Source organism: Diaphorina citri, unplaced genomic scaffold (assembly GCF_000475195.1).
Source record: "Diaphorina citri unplaced genomic scaffold, Diaci psyllid genome assembly version 1.1 scaffold1561, whole genome shotgun sequence".
Lineage (NCBI taxonomy): Eukaryota > Metazoa > Arthropoda > Insecta > Hemiptera > Psyllidae > Diaphorina > Diaphorina citri.
Window position 1 is genome coordinate 43,038 of NW_007378987.1, and position 21,288 is coordinate 64,325.

At 39.3% G+C, this 21,288-nt stretch overlaps 1 protein-coding gene across 1 annotated transcript in view; it reads left to right on the top strand.

Moving 5' to 3' along the window:
• The window catches only part of LOC103516402 (thioredoxin domain-containing protein 11-like), a 28,329-nt gene extending 9,478 nt beyond the window's left edge, over nucleotides 1–18,851 (top strand). The window contains exon 3 of the mRNA XM_026828811.1: nucleotides 18,562–18,851. Coding sequence (XP_026684612.1) covers nucleotides 18,562–18,822 — 261 coding nt within the window. The 3' untranslated portion in view covers nucleotides 18,823–18,851. The remainder of the gene's footprint in view (nucleotides 1–18,561) is intronic.
• Nucleotides 18,852–21,288: the final 2,437 nt, after the last annotated feature.

Here is a 21,288-nt window from a genome sequence, read left to right on the forward strand (position 1 = left end):
AGGCATTACTTACTTCTCAAATGTCCTCACGATGCTGAGTAGGTCCTACATGCACACCCCTAATTCCAAGCACGAAATGGACCTGAAAAATCTACGACTCTGCCTGGAATCAACCCCGGGATCTCTGGTGTGATAATACCCACTGGTCCACGGAGCTAGGTTGCTTTTTCAAAGAATAGACCCGTTCATACGAGCAGCGGACCCCGTATTCAAATTCAGTTAATTTTTAGTTATGCACAATATATTATTCAAATTACTCATAAGGTAGATATTTTCATTTAGAGGTTTTCTGCAGGCGACCTATTCAGATGGAAGAAAATTAAAAAGGTAGCATTTTTTTCCATTTCTCGAACGCGAACTTCTGTCTGACCGAATTGAATTTAATCAGTTACGGCGAGTCCAAAGGACAGCTCTACCCTTGATCTCTTTTCTGCATTGGAAAGACATTAGCAAGTATTTAATAGTCTGAGTAGGAATCAGTGGAGGTTGGGATTAGAGTGACGCGGGCTCTCAGTCTAAAATCGGTTTAGAATTGAAATGAAAAAACCATTCTAGTTTTTATCCTTTTTATAAAGATCTAAGACATCAAGTGGATATACATTTTGAACACCAAGCAGCAGTTAGCCTTTTTTGGTCGAGCTGACATTTTTAAGATTGTAAGCCTAATATGTAGTTGGAAGGTAGTCTGCCTTGGGCGCGGAATAGTTTTCGCCCGCCCCGGTTTGGATTTTATCCTGAACGGATAATGTTCTTTTTTCGGAATGGCTGTCTTTAGTGGCTTTCTCTTATCTGGTCCTCCTCTATTTCGACATGATAAGACCTCCTTTCTGTTACAGTTCTCTGTATCAAACCTTGGCTAATCTTCATCTTAAGATAAAAATCAAGCAATCAGATCGATAATTCCAAGGATTTAACTTTTATCTCTGCTTTAAAATTCAAGACAAGTTTCAACCCCCTAAACCATCTCCCCTTCGCTTCTGATAAATAAGGCAGGACACCGAACGTAGCATATAGCACACTCAAAGCCTCTCTGCGATTCAACGCCATATTGGGGAAAAACTACTTATTATGTACTAGATCAGAGGTTTCCAACTAGCGGCCTGCGGGCCACATGTAGCCCGCCAGACCGCGAAGCTTTTTGGGATTTGTACATTGAGTTGTCATGGAAACTGACCTCCTTTAATTGTTCAGCTACAATTAAGAGAATACTTTTTGAAAATTTTCGCCTGCGGCGCTCAAAATTCGATCGGACTGAATTTCTGAAAAGTTGTGGGGGGGGGGGGGGGTAGTACTTATTGGGGAAAAACTAATTATTATGTACTAGATCAGAGGTTTCCAACTAGCGGCCCTCCCCTATGTACATATGTGGCCCGCGAAGTACCTCCCAATGTAGGATGTGGCCTGCATACACATGGACGTTGGAAACCCCTGTACTAGATAATTATGAGTAAAACTAAGGAACTTTGCCATCACATGAACTAAGTCTTACTTATTCTTACTACCCATTGTGATAATTATAATGTAAATTGTTTATACCTACTACTAACTGTTAAATGCATATTTTTCGTCGATTTTGCATATTTTGTGAATTTCGGCGAACATTGTATTTTTTATGGTACTTGTGCAGAAGTCACGTCCGTGGAATATTGCTACCAAAGGAACTGGCACAAACGAGCAGTGACCCTGGTTATTATAGGGTTATTTTCGGCGAACATTGTATTTTTTATTTTTTCATCGAATTAACTAATTATGTAGGGGAATACCCTACAACTTTAATGGATAAACAAAGCATTTATTAGGTTTGTTGTTGTATATTTTCTTGTTATTATATGACTTCCTTGCCAAAGAGAAAAGTTTCAAACAATTGGAATTCTGCCCTAGTGGACACTGGACACCCAACGAACAAAAGAGAGTGACCTTACATGTGTCCCAAACTGTAGCACAGGGGTCGGCAAACTGGGGCCATGGGGCCCATTTGGAGCGACGTACCAACCGATTTGAGAAAAGTGAATTCACTTGTCAACACTTGTGAAAACTAGGCTCCTCTAAAAGGCAACTTTACTCCCTTCGTGCAGTTGCTAAAAGGGATTCGTTTGATTTATAACCGAGAGCACTCCGGTTCGAATCCCAGAAGCGACGTATAGTAATCGAGTTGGAACACTTGTGAAAACTAGGCTCCTCCAAAAGGCAGCTTTACTCCCTCCGTGCAGTTGCTAAAAGGGATTCGTTTGATTTATAACCGAGAGCACTCCGGTTCGAATCCCAGAAGCGACGTATAGTAATCGAGTTGGCCTGAAGGGACATTGTTCGTTTTCGAAAAGGCTGGCTTTCTCCTATCCTGTCTTCCTTCTCTCTTCGCTTTCGGGACGACAAGACCTTTCGGAACGATGAGTTACAGTTCCCTCTAAATATTAAATCTCTTGTAAGGTACAAAATATTGTTCGCAGTTCGATTTCCGCCAATAGCATTCTTTATCCGAGTTTATCCTAAACAGGTAAGGTTCGTTCTCGGAACGGCGGGGTGGCTCCTATCCTGTCCTTTACTCTTCGATTTCGGCATGATAAGACCTCTTTTGCGTTGTTCAATTCCTTCCATCATTTTATTTTCCTCTCTCCCAAACAATGCTCCTGCGTTTCCGTGATGGAAGAGAGAGCAAATCGGATCATAATGGCATAATGAAGTGGACTTAGGTGTAGTGGGTGGCTTAGGATACAGCACATAGGTTCTCAGATATTAACTGGGTCAAGGTGGCGGGCTGTCACACCAAACGAGTACAGTATGTGGCAGAATTTTGGCTTTCAATCAATCTAGACATTGAAAAACCTTTACCCACCTCTGTGCTCTAACAGCACTGTCTCGGCGTGGCAGATCCAATCCGACTTGTTAGTAGGTTAGTATAGAATTTGGAAAAAAATTGAACACTGAATCTGGATGAAGTGAAAAATTTCAGAGGAACTCAGAACTATGACTCAATTTTGGTTTGATTTTTAAATGAACGAAAAATAATATTACTGACATGTATTAGGTCGAATTGAAATTTTTCTACTCAAACACAGTTTTATAAATATATCGATCAGTGAATATTGGTTTAGTAAAAATTTCTCGTTGAAATTTGATCGAATATTCGAATCCCATCCGATGAAGGAATTTTTATCAAGACGCATTTCTATAACTCAAGGCATATTATTTTTACATCCATGCCTCTCCGTGATAACGGCCGTATTAAGGGGGGGGGGGGGGGCCCGGCTCTTTTTTTGGACACTTGTGAAAACTAGGCTCCTCTAAAAGGCAGCTTTACTCCCTTCGTGCAGTTGCTAAAAGAGATTCGTTTGATTTATAACCGAGAGCACTCCTGTTCGAATCCCAGAAGCGACGTATAGTAATCGAGTTGGAGAAAGAAAGATCATACCTACCTACCCACCCTTCTTACCTTTAATGTAGACTGTCAAGCAAAAATTTACGAACCACTGATTAGCATAACAAATGTCATTCCATTGGACCAATATTGAACCAACTTCCACACTCTCACTACAGTACCAAGCGAAAATTTTCCCTTTGATCTCAATAATATGTAATCACTATCCATTAAAACCATTATAGTAGATAGAGAGACCTGTAGGTATAGGTGAATAATAGACTTCATAGCTTTATACCCATACTTACCTACAGTTTATTTATTTTTTATTGATAAATGCGTTTTACGAGCTCAGTATTTATTCGTTAAAGGTTGCGGCAATCAATTTATTCGACAATAATTTTTATTAATGGGTTTTACACGTCAGACTTTGTGGTCGGGGGGTATTCATAGGACATAATAATAAATAGCTATTTAATAAGAATAAACAGCATAGGGAATATAAGGATTCATTACTTCATTTATTAATAGCAGAGATTATCTGGTTATCCATAAATTTATTAAGAGGGATTATTGAAATTATTCATAGAGATAACTCCTAGTAATTTCTATGCTTGTGCTGAAAATTTCTTTCGTTTTTACCTTACGTTCTGTTATACCTTCTTACTAGCTAGTTTTAAGGTGCATATACAATTATACACTGGACAAGTTAGTTTTATTTTTAAAGGTCCATACACACTGGGAACACATATTTCAGTAGGTAGGTATGTATGTCTGTTTGTGAGTCTGTCAGATGGTAGGTACCTAATTATTGTGAGGACTACTCTAGAGTCTGATAGGACATGCTCGTAAGTGCCAAATTGTGGCTTTAGCAGTTGAAAAAATTGCACCTCACATTCAATAAATAATAATAATAATAATAACAAATAAATAAAGTGTGCACGTAGCTTTATAATCAGCTCTTGGTTAATGACATACATTAGTTGTAATTACTGGTGTAAAGTTATCTATTATATCTCAGCCTACGAGGTAGATAACTTACTAGTTTGAAGTTAGTCATATTTTGTACCTGGGTCTAAAGTTCGAATACCGACCTAACTTGCTATCTGTTTAATACAGGGTGTCTACCAGACTGGAAAACCGGGAAAACCGGGAAAAGTCAGGGAATTTCATGGAGACTGGAAAAGTCAGGGAATTTTAGGTAAAGTAATATGGAAAAAGATAGACTTAAGGTGACGGAACGGACATGGGCCGTATCCGTGACGAATAAGTCTTGTAAGCTCTAGGTGGCGGGTTCGATTCCCACCCCGGGCGAACTTTATCAGACAGATATAAGGTTCGTTGGCTCTTTCATATCTTGTCCTCTCTCGATTTCGGGACCATGAGATGTCAGTTGTTACAGTTCCCTCTATCAAATCTCAAAGAAGAAGACGAAGAAGAAGAAGAAGAAGAAGAAGAAGCGATTTCATCGATAGTGATGTTAAATCGTTTGAACCTACCCACAGTCCAATGAGTCACCTGAAGATAATTACAACTGCGCGAGTCCTTGAGAAATTTGCTGATTTGAGATGTTCTCTATTTTTGGTGTCTACCATTTTGGACTAAACTTTGCTTTGGACTAGCATGTCCAAAGAACAGGTGCCACGGGCAAAATTGTGGGGAATTCCAAGAAATTTAGGATGAGATAGAATATAGATGTAGGTATGTTCTAGATTCGTGTAAGCTTAACCTAACTTTCAGGGCTGTTTGCCCCTACACCAAGTCTCAGAGTGGGCTTGCTATACGGAGTTAAGGGGTATTTATAGCCTGGAAGTTCCTCTCGAGCCACCGGGCGCCATTTTGAATCAAGCCCTGAGCGTACGTCACCCAAGACGATGACTAAGAGCAAATCATTTATTATGAAAGAAAGTAATTGTAAGTAGGAGTGCACTCCGGGTCTTCATGGGTTGTTATGGACAATATGGACATACATAGACTACAACCCGATTACGTAATACTGTAAGTACATAGGCAAGGCCGAATCGACTCAAGAGATCAATTATTGGCGTAAAATATTAAATACATCGTCATAAAACATATGTTAATGATTGGTTTGTGGGTTAGAATATCCCTGGAAGTTGGTTGGAGCTTTTAGTTCCCAGCATGTAAGTACATAGGCAAGGCCGTAGGTATCGACTCAAAATATCAATAATTATTAAATACATTGTCATACATAAATACATCGTCATAAAACATATGTTAATGATTGGTTTGTGGGTTAGAATATCCCTGGAAGTTGGTTGGAGCTTTTAGTTCCCAGCAGAAGAGAATAGTTAAACCGCGGGTTCGATTCCCGCCCGGGGGAATTTTATCTCAAACAAATAAGGTTCATTCTCGGTACGGCTGGCTTTCCCCTATCCTGTCTTTCTTCTCTCTTCTCTTTCGGGACTATAAGACCTTAGCAGTTACAGGTCCTATAAAACCTCTTATAAAACTGACTGATAAAAAAATATTTATTTTTTCAAGAAGTTTGACAGAGGGAACTGTAACTGCTAAGGTCTTATCGTTCCGAAATCGAAGAGAGCAGGAAGACAGGATAGGAGAAAGCCAGCCGTTCCGGGAACAAACATTATCCGTTCAGAATAAAATCCACCCCGGTTGGGAATCGCTTACAAGGTAAACGCACTACCAACCAAGCTAACTAGGCTGGCTAAAAACTAAATTAGAAACTCTCTTCGTTCGCTCCATTAGACTAGAGAAGTTGGAGCCTCCATGAGAATGGCTACATCAAGACTGTACGAGTACAACCCCCTCATAATTCACCGAGTTTCATCCAAGGTCCTCCATGGTCTATTTCTGCAGGGGAAGACCAACTACGCGACCTTGACCTCAGAAATGATGAATCAGCAAAAAAAGAGACCATTATTGAAGCCAGTGGCCATGCAATATTGCGGGACCTGCCCTTTAATCAGAACTCATATAGGTCCCTATCTTTCGAAGTACCTATGCATTTAAATATACTTGGATAGGAATCCTTGCAGATATCATTCCGATAAGTCACAGAAAGTTCCTAGGTTGCTACTTATTGTTGCTACTGTTTGTTAAATCAGCAAGTTCTTTATGGACGTGGAACTTGAAGGAAAAACTTGCAATTTGTAGGTAATTTTTGTTCATTTTTTATAACACGTGATGCTCATTTTTCGATACGAATATATTCGATATGAGTATACGTCATAATAGGTATAACACATGATGCTGAATTTTCACTGATTTCTTCTGTTTTACTTCTCTGTTTCCAGGGTGAATGGAGGTTCTGCCTCGTGTTTCTTCTAGCCATCGTTACGTCAACAGGTAAGTTTACATATAGGTCGGTATATGTACAATGTACATACAGTAGAACCTCGATTATTTCAACTCATTGGGACCGGGGGTAGTTGAAATGATCGAGGTTGAAATAATCGAATATCCTTCGGATATCCTTTGAAAAATAGAAAAAAAACAATGGATTTTGGAGTTGAAATAATAGAGAGCTGAAAAATAATCGAGGTTCTACTGTACCTTCATGGGTACGTCTGTATAGGTCCAAGCAATCTAGATACACCTAGGTACCTTTTCATTTAGACTTATTGACACAATAACGATAATTTACGAGTAGAAATTTATAATTAAGAACTTTTAATTAAGATTTACACTATTTGGTTTAGTTATACTTATACCTACGTACTTATGTAATTATATGTATATTATCTATGTAAAATCTAAGCCTTACTATTGAGATATCGGTATATGTGGGTACCTATGTAATATTCATACGTGTGTACATAACTACATACATAAACAAGCACATTTACATGTAAATTTAATGAAAATGGCAAGGATGAAGACTGGCAGAGTTGAAGCCCCTCTACAGAAAACGAGAATAGCAGTAGGCTTGTAGGTTGAAATTTGAGATGTTTCTAATAGTCTCTATTATGGCATTTGGTATCCATCTTCAGGAAAAATCAGGTTTAACCCTATACTAGTTGAGTTCCTAGTTCCTCATGTTCTATTAGGTAGGTGTTAATTTTATCTTTAATATCCTTAACCTTCTCAATACAATATTTTATTTTTTGCCGCACTCTGAAGTCACAATTTTCAAGAGATTTTCTCACGAACATCATTCTAGGAGCAAAAATTGTGCCACAGAAGGACAATACAAGATTACCATACCCTGAGCCCTGACTCTAACAAAATTTACATGACTTCAAGGGAAGAGTCATCTAATGTTTGTGATATCACTGATATCCATTCAGATCTTTATTTATTTATCTGATTTCTGTCATCCAATGGGCGTGAACAGGGCAAATATTTCAGATGCAAATCTATTGCAAAATTCCTCAGCAAAAACCCCCAGCCTTACATAAATCCTATGGGGAAGTGATACGCTATATCTTTAGCTAAGAATATCTTCAGTTTATCTTTTTATCTCCAGACTTGCTATCTGCCAGTGGCGCGTTCTTCAGGGAAATTAGGGAAGTACCGGTTTCTTTCCTCTCTGTAAGCGCTAGGCTACGGGCTCGAATTTTATCCTGAAGGCATAAGATTCGTTCTTGGAACGATAAGACCCTAGCAGTTACAGTTCCCTCTATCAAAACCTCTTGAGGGGAAAGAAAAATCCTTCCTCTCTATGGTTTTTCTTCTCATCCCTTATACCTACATACCAAAAATAATGAGTGATTATTATTGATTATTCATCCTTGATTATAAGACCACCAGCAGATCGGTATACTGTATCTGGGTTTATATGTAGCTTCCCCTTTTGCAAATCTTATGACGCACCACTGTATCTGACTACAATAGCTCTGCCCAGTCACAATTAATCTGAACATAATCTGATTCCAGCCAGTTCAAACCGCAAATGTATTGCTATATTTTTAGCTATGAATATCTTCAGTTTATCTGTTTTATCTTCAGACTTATTATCTGTCAGTGGCGCGTTCTTCAGGGAAGATAGGGAAGCACCGGTTTCCTTCCTCTCAATGGTTTTTCTTCTCATCCCTTACTCACTACTTACCAGAAATAATTAGTGATTAGTTGATTACGGATTAGTGATTATTCATCCTGGATTATGAGACCACCAGCACTGTATCTGGATTTATAGCTTTCCCTTTTTGAAAACCTCACGCTACACCACTGTATCTGACTACAATAGCTCTGCCCAGTCACAATTAATCTGAACATAATCTGATTCCAGCCAGTTCAAACCGCAAATGTATCAAGTTTTTGTTTACATAGGTACCTACCTACCTACCTACATATTATGTGCAGCCTATATTACAATGAATTTTACTATGTACGGATAGGGGGCAGGAATGCCTGACATTGTGGCTATTTTCAAATAAATAAGGCTTTTTCTTTTTTTTTCTATGTAAATAAAAAATCCTTTTGTTTCTTCTTGGATCAGTTGAAAGGATTATTTGCCTACTCCTCCTCCTCCTCCTCCTCCTCTTCTTCCTTTACCGACTTGGAAATTGAAATAGGCACCTAAAATATGTATCTAACATCTCTTTGTGCCTATTTCTTTGATTCTTTGAAACGCGATACCTACTCTTTGGTCACATTGTATGGTTAGAAATTGTTGTTTCATTGTTGATGCTGATTCCTTATTGTTGCTTTGTTGACTATCGCGATCTCATTATTTGTCGTTGAATATTTTATGGTTTTCAATAAATTCACACTTGAAAACACAGAAATGTGATACTCTCCCGCCTTTGCTCTGGCACTGTTTCTGCTGATTTACGGTTCAAGATCAGAGCAGTTATGTAAGAATGTCCCAGACTCAATCCTGAAAGTGAGAGTGTTGTACTGTACAAGCGGAAGTCTATGCATTGCGTATTTCAGGGTTTTGCTAGGATAAAAATCCCTTAAGAACACTGGTCAAGAGTTCGAAGCTCTTTTTTCTTTACGTGCAGCGAAAACATCCCTAATTTATAGCGTACCCGCGGTTGTGTGAATTCCTTTTACTATAAGGAAATCACCTCCGGCGCGTAAGGGCGTTAAAATTTACGGAAGTGTGCGTAGTATGAAATTTTAGGCCCATCTGCGCACAGATCCTTGTGAAATCCAAAGCTTAACTCTGGTTTAAAAAAAAAGAATGAAAATCTCAGAATTTATCTACTAAAAAAAGATACCGGAACTAGCAAAATGGGGTGTTCATCTGGTAGGTAGGTACCTAAGCCCGAAATCGCATGTTTCAATTTCAGGCAAAGGATAGGATTTGGTCCCAATTTCCAGTGGTGAAATTACGACGATATCAGGTTGAATACATCAGTTTCCGATGGATCACTAAAGTTAAAAACGTTGCGCGTGGTTGGTATCCGGATGGCTGACCATCTGCATAATCGCGTACTGCTATAGCTTTGCCAGTAGTTAAGCCCCACTCAGCCTGGGTGAGTTTAAGTTGGTGAATAGGTTGTCATCGAATCGAGGTTAAAAACCCTAGTAGCTATACTTATGATGTTAAACCTCGAATCTACCCAAGGTAACTCTTTTTTCCTGCCCTTTTTGATTGACAGGATTTTAATGTGACTGTATAACGTTTAGCCATGTTTGACTGACTTTTATTTCACATAATCGAATGCGCGTCTCTTGTAAAAGGGGCGACAAATAAAGGAACACCTCGGACACCATAGCTACATCTTCTATTTTGTTTCCTCACAAATGACCTCCCGTGTCACGTGATCCTATTGATAGTTCCTCTCGACCACAGCACAGATCACTCACTCCAATGACCCCAAAGTTAATGGTTTGCTCAGTCACAATTAATCTGAGCATAATCTGATTCCAGCCAGTTCAAACCACAAATGTATCAAGTTTTTGTTTACATAGGTACCTACCTACCTACATATGTGCATGTGCAGCCTATATTACAATGAATTTTATTATACGTACGGATAGGGGACAGGAATGCCTGACATTGTGGCTATTTTCAAATAAATAAGGCTTTTTCTTTTTTTTCTATGTAAATAAAAAATCCTTTTGTTTCTTCTTGGATCAGTTGAAAGGATTATTTGCCTACTCCTCCTCCTCCTCCTCCTCTTCTTCCTTTACCGACTTGGAATTTGAAATAGGCACCTAAAATATGTATCTAACATCTCTTTGTGCCTATTTCTTTGATTCTTTGAAACGCGATACCTACTCTTTGGTCACATTGTATGGTTAGAAATTGTTGTTTCATTGTTGATGCTGATTCCTTATTGTTGCTTTGTTGACTATCGCGATCTCATTATTTGTCGTTGAATATTTTATGGTTTTCAATAAATTCACACTTGAAAACACAGAAATGTGATACTCTCCCGCCTTTGCTCTGGCACTGTTTCTGCTGATTTACGGTTCAAGATCAGAGCAGTTATGTAAGAATGTCCCAGACTCAATCCTGAAAGTGAGAGTGTTGTACTGTACAAGCGGAAGTCTATGCATTGCGTATTTCAGGGTTTTGCTGCGATTTTAGCCTTATTTACCTTTAATCACACCCTTATTTTGCAATTTTACTCTCACGCAAACTCGTAGCTTGTAAAGTACAAGACCATCTTTTTCAGCAGGGACCCATTTTTGGTCCTAAATTTCAATTTTAAAGGAGATAATTTTAAAGTGGGTTTTATCAGCTTTTCTAACAGCCTGTTAACAACCCTATTAAGCCTGTACAAATCAAATGGAACTTAACTGGCTGTTAGCTTAACACTCTTAACAGGCCAAACTATAACTAATGTAAATGATAGCAGAGACCCATTTTTGGTCCTAAATTTCAATTGCAAAGGAGATATAGGTATGGTGGGTTTCACCAACCTTCCTTTCAGCCTCTAACAGCCTGTTAACAACCCTATTAAGCCTGTACAAATCAAAAGGAACTTAACTGGCTGTTAGCTTAACACTCTTAACAGGTCAAACTATAACTAATGTAAATGATATAAATATGTAACATGTCCTTCGAGTTATTTAATCTTCTATTGTTATACAACAAAAAGTTCCAGGGACATAGCCTTTGAGAATGCTTAAAGGTGACGTGTGACAATATCATGACATTGTAGAGCTCAAAGTTTTTATAAGCTCGAGATTTTTCTAGCTATGGGTCTCTCGTTTTCTAGCTTTGGATCTCTATACTCTATTGAGTTTTTTAGTCAACAAGTGTTACTTTTTTTTCTCTTCTATGTACTTAAAAATCGACGAGGTATTATTCATGTTCTAAAAGTGTGCTAAATAGATAGATCTAGGCAGATTAAGCTCGTGTCTGTGGCTATGTATCAGTAGATTAGTCATATTTAGTTCAAGATCAGAGCAGTTATGTAAGAATGTCCCAGATACGGTCCTGCAAAGAAGAGTGTTGTACTTTAAAAGCGAAGCGTATGAAGTGCGTATTTTAGGGTTTTGCTGCGATTTTACCCTTATTTACCCTCACTCACACCCTTATTTTGCAATTTTACTCTCACTCAAACTCGTAGCCTGTAAAGTACAAGACCATCTTTTTCAGCAGGGACCCATTTTTGGTCCTAAATTTCAATTGTGAAGGAGATATAGGTATGGTGGGTTTCACCAACCTTCTTTTCAGCCTCTAACAGCCTGTTAACAACCCTATTAAGCTTGTACAAATCAAAACGAACTTAACTGGCTGTTAGCTTAACACTCTTAACAGGCCAAACTATAACTGATGTAAATGATATAAATATGTAACATGTCCTTCGAGTTATTTAATCTTCTATTGTTATACAACAAAAAGTTTTAGCACAACTCCCAGACTAGCGCGGGGTCGCTGAAATTTATAGGTGCCCATATCATACCCGACACCCGTCTCCTTGTATGGACGTAGCCATTAATTCGTTTTGTGTATTTGTATTTTCTCTAATAAGGCCGTGCTAAAGCGGGGTAAATTACTCGTACCATTCACTGCATAAGCTATATCTTTTAGTTGACTGGCAGGTTTTTTTTTCGATTTTGGAGGCGATTTTATCCTAAAGAAATAAGTTTCGTTCTCGGAACGGCTTTCTCCTATCCTATCTTCCTTCTCTCTTCGATTTCGGGACGATAAGACCTCCGTTGTTACAGTTCCCTCTGCCTTCTGTCAAACCTCTTTCTCTCTGTCTCTCTCTCTCTACTTTATTTCTTTCTTTCTTTCTCTAGTCTCTCTCTCTCGGGTAACTAGTTTCTTCACAAAACCACTGCTCAAACAAACTTCTTTTGTTCTTTTCTTGATCAAAAAACTGGTTTCCAATCCTGCAATTATTATTGTACCAAAGTTGCACTCTCTCATTACAAGTGCAAGGAGTGCTTCTTTCTGAGAGAGAGAGAGAGAGACTTTCTGGTTGTGACGGTTTACCCCAGTCATTAACCCCGGGTCTATGGTATCATGTATCATGTTAAAACATACTTCGGACATTTGCACCAATTGACGATACATAAAAATCGTTCAAAAATGGACCAGCACAGAGTCAACATGATACTTAATCTCCATGTTTGTGTTAAAGGAAAATTTCTTAAAATTAAGCTATATGTAGGTACCCAATACTAGAAGCCCTATACTTTTTATAGGTACTTTCCTAAGACCGGCCTCTCACTATCAGGTAGACCTGACAGGCGGACCTGATCAGGTCCACCTGATCAGGCTGGCCTAACTCTTTCTGAGCAAGGCCCTGTGCCTAGGTATTTCAAGTTTTCAAGTTCAAACGTTAAGGTGGCACAAGTTTGGCCATTTTTAGACTCGCATTAATTCGGTGCCGAGCTAAGGTTACGTTCCGATCTGGTTTTGCCTCCAGCAATGTGAGTTCTGTGGCTTGAAGTGAGGTAGGTTTGTATGCATTGATGTACAACCTTGTTTCAACATCTCGAGTTGCATAGAGGTCCTTAAGAGTATCCACTAAGTGGTTCAGTGAACTGTATAACTCAGAAAAAGGCACCTTACGAGGCCCCTAAAGGCCCAATTGGACTCTAAATTACGTGACAAATTTTCCAATATGTTTTTAATATGGGTACCGAATTTGATCAAAATCCGCTCCGTGGCCGAGTGGGTATCACACTAGGCTTGCACCACGCAAGAGGTCCAGGTTCGATTCCCGGCGGGGCCGAGGTTTTTTTCGGCTCTGTGCTTGGAGTTCGGGGTGCACTCAGCCTCGTGAAGGCCGAGTGGGTATCACACTAGGCTTGCACGCAGGAGGTCCGGGTTCGATTCCGGGCGGGGCCGAGGTTTTTTTCGGCTCTGTGCTTGGAGTTCGGGGTGCACTCAGCCTCGTGAAGACAATTGAGTAGCTACTTTAATCGAGTAGCGACCAGTGGCGGCATTACCTGAGTAAAAAGAAAAATTATAAAAATGTCAACTAAAGGAGGCTCTTAGTAATGCTGTGATATCCACAAAAATTGTGAAGAAACTCTCAGCTTGACCACAAATAAATCATGACTAGAATAGTTCTTCCTTCTGTTTTCTTAGGTCGGACGAAAGGTTTCGTCAATGAAACAATGGACAAGACAGATGGCCATGTCTTTGGACTGAACTACGGCACGAGCTATGTACTGAATGTAAACAAAGAGACGGGTGTTCTGTTTCCCCTAACTAGCTCGAATGTGAATGAGCTGTTCAATACAAGCACCAAAGTGACAGCGGCGAACACGTTTCCCAGCGCCTCTGTTGGTAGCGGGAAGTACATTGACAAATATTCCATTGTCAATTTGATCTACGAGAATTCCAAACATATGTGCAAGCTACTCAGACTTGCCAATCGGATCCTGGGGATGCCTGATCTATCCGTTGTCGATGGAAAGGACTCTGAAACTTCCTATAGTTCGAGAAAAGATGGTGTCGCGCCTGACAGCCAGCCGGGTAAGCGTGACAATTTCGCAGACTGCGCGACAAATAAATCGATGAATTTCCTCTCTATCGATTCGAAGCGGTATCGATACTTTCTCGACAACTTGAACATCGATCTGGATTCGTACAAGGACGAGACGCTCGCGATTATAGTCGACGTTGTGAATAATAATGAGAATATCTATCTGCTTAACTCTAATATCACACGGGATAGTCTGGTCCTGTTTGTGAAGGATTATTTGGACGATAAGCTCACGCGGTATAAGAGGAGCAACGATCTATCAGAGCAAGCAAAGGGTGTAGTTTCCCTGAATAGGAAATTTGATGCCCTACACGAGTCTACTCTATTAGAACTTAACGCTGGGAATTTCCTCTCCCACACTCACAACTCAACAGCGAGCGTGGTTGTGCTGTTCTACTCCAAATACTGCGGCCTATGTCACGTGTACTCTCACACGGTGTATTTGTTCTCCCACATGTTGTCTCACGTGAGGGAGCTTCGCTTCGCGCGTATAGACGGAGACACGAATGATCTCTCCTACCCGTTCATACCGCGCGGGTTTCCCACGTTAATCCTATTCCCTGCGCGCGAGGCGGAGGATTCCATCGTGTTCGAGCGAAGTGAACGCTTCACGCAGACGAGTCTCGTATCGTTCCTCGTGCGAGGGATACGAAACCGGGAGCTAGGCGTTCACATCTACCTCGCTGTGTGTCTGCAAACAAACAGGAACCACGCGTACTCCTGTCTACAAAACATAAGAATGCTAACTGACAGCGTTATGGTAGTGGAGGTATCAGAAATAACGATAAGTTGTTGTAGAAAACATTAACGTCTCTGAAAATAATCAAAGCTAAGACTGAAATCAGGAGGCGCGCGAGCGTCAAGTCTCTTAAAATGTTCAAAAATCCCTCAATCCCTTTTTATTTCAGACAGACCCGAAAAATCCCCGAAAAGGGATAAAAATCCCTTAAGAACACTGGTCAAGAGTTAGAAGCGCTTTTTTCTTTACGTGCAGCGAAAACGTCCCTAATTTATAGCGTACCCGCGGTTGTGTGAATTCCTTTTACTATAAGGAAATCACCTCCGGCGCGTAAGGGCGTAAAAATTTACCGAAGTGTGCGTGGTATGAAATTTTAGGCCCATCTGCGCACAGATCCTTGTGAAATCCAAAGCTTAACTCTGGCTAAAAAAAAAATAATAAAAATCCCAGAATTTATCTACTAGAAAAAGATACCGGAATTAGCAAAATGGGGCGTTTATCTGGTAGGTAGGTACCTAAGCCCGAAATCGCAGGTTTCAATCTCAGGCAAGGGATAGGATTTGGTCCCAATTTTCAGTGGTGAAATTACGACAATATCAGGTTGAATACATCAGTTTCCGATGGATCACTAAAGTTAAAAACGTTGCGCGTGGTTGGTATCCGGATGGCTGGCCATCTGGATAATCGCGTGCTGCTATAGCTTTGCCAGTAGTTAAGCCCCACTCAGCCTGGGTGAGTTTAAGTTGGTGAATAGATAGGTTGTCATCGAATCGAGGTTAAAAACCCTAGTAGCTATACTTATAATGTTAAACCTCGAATCTACCCAAGGTAGCTCTTTTTTCCTGCCCTTTTTGATTGACAGGATTTTAATGTGACTGTATAACGTTTAGCCATGTTTGACTAACTTTTATTTCACATAATCGAATGCGCGTCTCTTGTAAAAGGGGCGACAAATAAAGGAACACCTCGGACACCATAGCTACATCTTCTATTTTGTTTCCTCACAAATGACCTCCCGTGTCACGTGATCCTATTGATAGTTCCTCTCGACCACAGCACAGATCACTCACTCCAATGACCCCAAAGTTAATGGACCAACTTATAGACCCAGTTTGAGAGACTTCCTCCAAACACACAACAGGATGCAAATTTCAAACCTTGACAAGATTAATCCCACAGTCTGGTAAAGTCGTAACTGACCATAACTGGCTAATGTCCTCAGAAGTATCCACTTATGTAGTTTTTGAAGATGGTAAGACCAAGAAGATGGTCTTGTACTCTTGTTACTGCATTACTCGTAAACCGCAGCTTCTCTGACCAAGTGACCAATTGGTCAATTTGTTGAATAATTTCCTCCGTAATCGTATTCGTAGTTCGTATACGCATTCTGTGAGCAGCGTACCACTTGGTGACTTTACGAGGTTAACGCCTTGGGCAATTTCCATCACTTAACCTCTGACTAAACGTAATACAGATTATGCATACTAGTCGAATTACGAGCATACATGTGTATGTCCATCTAGACATTCTAGACTAATTTTAGGACCGGGGTTTGGTTTGCCATAATTTGACCCAAAAATTTATAATCATTAGATCATACACATACATATTATTAAGGACCGCGGTAGCGCTCCGCCCCGCCAAGTCAAGAAAGTTTGACCGTATTATTTATCCCACCAAATATAGACAAGACCTTGTTTAGGCTGCTGGAGTAAGGGGACTCAGTCTTGTTCAGAAATTCAGAAAGGATAAACAAGGAATAATTTTATTCTACCCCTAATCATCAATACATTTTCAGATCAACTTACCTAATGGAAAATCTACATGAACTTCTGGATGATTGAAAAATGGTGTAGGATTGATCATTTCCTGTACTGATGGCCAGCTAATATCATAATAATACATAGACTGTTTTTTCAATTTTCTTTGTACTTGACTCTAAATAGGCATCTTCGCAGGTACTTACTACCTGAATGCACCCACAACTACAATACCTATTATTATACTCACATTACTCACTCTTCTTATGTAGTTAGTTATGTGGTTAATACATTTTTACATTACCTATGTGTTGTAAATTGTAATACGTACATCTTTCATCTCTACATACAAAGTACATTTGTACCTATTTATTGTAGATACTTAATAGTAAGTAAGTATCTATTGTAGAAACTTACTATTGAATCAGTCTCAAGGACACTGAATGCTATGATCCATTCATTGAAAAGAAAAACGTAAAGGGTAAAGGATTTATGTATACTTACCTATCTTTCATCTCTACATATAATAAGTACATACATAGTACGTTTGTACCTATTTATTGTAGATACTTAATAGTAAGTATGTATCTATTGAAAAAACTTACTATTCAATCAGTCTCAAGGACACTGAATTCTATGATCCATTCATTGAAAAGAAAAACGTAAAGCGTAAAGGATTTATGTATATCTACTTACCTATCTTTCAAATTATCCATTTAAGTATACTTGGATAGGAATCCTTGCAGATATCATTCCTATAAGTCACAGAAAGTTCCTAGGTTGCTACTTATTATTGCTACTGTTTGTTAATCATCAAGTTCGAAATGGACATGTACCTAGAACTTGAAGGAAAAACTTGCAATTTGTAGGTGATTTTTGTTCATTTTTTATAACACGTGATGCTCATTTTTCGATACGAGTATACGTCATAATAGGTATAACACATGATGCTGAATTCTCACTGATTTCTTCTGTTTCACTTTTCTGTTTCCAGGGTGAATGGAGGTTCTGCCTCGTGTTTCTTCTAGCCATCGTTACGTCAACAGGTAAGTTTATAATTAGTTAGCCTCGCACGCCCTGCCTACAGGCTCATTTTGGAAGGCACTTTCAGGGCCGTATCCAGAATTTTGTTGATGGAAATGTCCGGGGATCCAAACAGTGATGTACCGGGGGGAGAGGGTGTATGGTCCCAATTTTCGGAGTCTGGTCTACAGTAGGTAAAGGAGAAAAATGAAGCTCGAGGGGAGAGCCTGGGGTGCAGATATTTAGTGGGGTTATGGGGCAAAAATAGTTTCAGAGAAGGACAATACAAGATAACCATACCATAGGTATATTATCCTGAGCCGTGACTCTAACATCAAAATTTACATGACTCCAAGAGGAAGAGTCATCTAATGTTTGTGATATCACTGATATCCATTCAGATCTTTATTTATTTATCTGATTTCTGTCATCCAATGGGCGTGAACTCGTAAATCAGCCCAAAGCAATCACCCTAGTTAGGTGATTGAGAGGCTGACGAAAAACGCCGACCCCGTCTGTACTCGGGAAAAGAAGAAGAAGAGAGGTTGAATGTCTACCGCAGGTCTTTGCTAAGGTCTTTAGTGATGGGGTTTTTAGTTTTTACCCTTCATTATGTGTAAAATGACATTTCTATTCTATTCTGTTTTAAGCTTTAAGTATACGAAAAATCTTGGACTAGACAATACTATCATAAGATTTAAATTTACGTCCAGATAAGTTGACATATTTTTATTTTCCTTATCCTATAGGAAGGAAATTAATGTTTGTTTGTACTTAATTCGCATTGACAATCTATCAAACTTGTCCTAAATTTTACGTATTTCTTCGTAGTACTTTCTTCTGTTTCTACAGGGTCTGGTAGTACTGTGTGCAGACTTGGACACTGCTCTGGGGGCTCGTCTGTACAAAGTGTTCTACAGTGTGGCTGTGAAGTTCCTAGAGTACGATGCCTACAGGGAGATCAAATTTGCGGCCGTCCTCAACTCTCAAGTCTCCCTGTATGTGACCAAAGTGTTTCCATCCCTTGTATTGCTCAACTTTAATAATTCATTGGTAAGAGATGCTTTTTTTTATATAGAGGTTAAACGTCTCTTTCCCTTGCTAGAGGAATAGCAAAGGTTGAGTGCAAGGGCATCAACTCGTAAACTCGTAATTATTGGGGAAAAACTACTTATTATGTACTAGATCAGAGGTTTCCAACTAGCGGCCCTCCCCTATGTACATTTGTGGCCCGCGAAGTACCTCCCAATGTAGGATGTGGCCCGCATACACATGGAAATTGGAAACCCCTGTACTAGATAATTATGAGTAAACTAAGGAACTTTGCCATCACATGAACTAAGTCTTACTTATTCTTACTACCCATTGCCATTGTGATAATTATAATGTAAATTGTTTGTACCTACCACTAACTGTTAGATGCATATTTTTCGTCGATTTTGCATATTTTGTGAATTTCGGCGAACATTGTGTAGGGGAATACCCTACAACTTTAATGATAAACAAAGCATTTATTAGGTATGTTACTGTATATTTTCTTGTTATTATATGACTTATCTTCTCAAATATGTATTTTTATATCTAAAATATCATGTACGGAATTTTGTTGAGCTTTCTGTGAAACCCAAAGTTTTGTAAATCTATTTGAGTATTTTGTGAATTTCGGCGAACATTGTATTTTTTATTTTTTCATCGAATTAACTATAATTACCTATGTAGGGGAATACCCTACAACTTTAATGGATAAACAAAGCATTTATTAGGTTTGTTGTTGTATATTTTCTTGTTATTATATGAATCTTCAAATATGTATTTTTATATCTAAAATATCATGTACGGAATTTTGTTGAGCTTTCTGTGAAACCCAAAGTTTTGTAAATCTATTTGAGAATTTGTTAAAAATAAACGTTCGAGATGTGATGAAAGAAATGTACTTGGTGATTTTTCAGTCCATATTTTCATCTACACTAGGTATATAAAATTTTGCCACAAATATTGCGAATTGGTCGATTAAGTCATAAAAATTAATTTTCAATGAGCTTTTTTTAAGAGGTTTGATAGCCTACCTCGGTTTTGTAGTGGCCAAGACGCACGTATGGTAATCAGGAGGACCTGGATTCAATCTTAGCCGAGGTTGGTACAGAACTTTATTATCACAGGGGGTATTTTAAGTTCCAATCGATATCGAAACGAAACAATTGACTGCTTAAGTGAGAATATAAAATTTTGCCAGAAATATTGCGAATTGGTCGATTAAGTCATAAAAATTAATTTTCAATGAGCTTTTTTTAAGAGGTTTGATAGAGGGAATTAGGGTCTTATCTTCCCGAAAGCGAATAGAGAAGGAAGACAGAATAGGAGAAACAGAATAAACCTCATCTAGGATAAAATCCGCCCCGGGCGGGAATCGAACCCGCTGCCAATCTATTTTAATTCATTGTTTGTTGCCAAAATAACTTCACACTAATGTGGTTTGTACTCGGACGAAAACCGATTTGAGTTTAACCCTGAACCCTGCTTAGATCCGTATGGCGTTATGAGATTCAATAGATATTGTTGTTGCATTGTTGGAAGACAATTCAAAACATTTACTCACAAGTAGATTGAAAGCTCTGTGCTTATGTGTGATCGCACATCGCTTGACTCGGTTTCTATTTCGCGAAAACGGTACATTTTTCTCGCCAGCCTAGTTAGCTTGGTTGGTAGCTCGTCTGCCTTGTAAGTGCTAGGTCGCGGGTTCGATACCCGCCTGGTGCGGATTCTATTCTGAAGGGACATTGTTCGTTTTCGGAAAGGCTGGCTTTCTCCTATCCTGTCTTCCTTCTCTCTTCGCTTTCGGGACGACAAGACCTTTCGGAACGATGAGTTACAGTTCCCTCTAGGTAATCTAGGTATCAAATCTCTTGTAAGGTACAAAATATTGTTCGCAGGTTCGATTCCCGCCCAGAGCATTCTTTATCCAAGTTTATCCTAAACAGGTAAGGTTCGTTCTCGGAACGGGGTGGCTCCTATCCTGTCCTTTACTCTTCGATTTCGGGATGATAAGACCTCTTTTGCGTTGTTCGGTGTTCAGTTCCTTCTATCATTTTATTTTCCTCTCTCCCAAACAATGCTCCTGCGTTTCCGTGATGGAAGAGAGAGCAAATTGGATCATAATGGCATAATGAAGTGGACTTAGGTGTAGTGGGTGGCTTAGGATACAGCACATAGGTTCTCAGATATTAACTGGGTCAAGGTGGCGGGCTGTCACAGTAAACGAGTACAGTATGTGGCAGAATTTTGGCTTTCAATCAATCCAGACATTGAAAAATCTTTACCCACCTCTGTTCTCTAACAGCACTGGCTCTCAACCTGGAGGTGCTGGGTTCGAATCCTGATAACTTGAAGAAGAATAAGGTTTTGTTTTATCATTTAAAAAATTTAAACTCACCTATCCAATATCAAACTTGGACAGTAGGTAGGTACCTAACAGAAGAGATTCTTGTAATATGTAGAATTAGGCTTCAGGCTTTTTTTTTCAACACTGATTAAAAGTAGGTACCTACCGGTACAGCACTGTTTGGACTCCCCCCCCCTCCC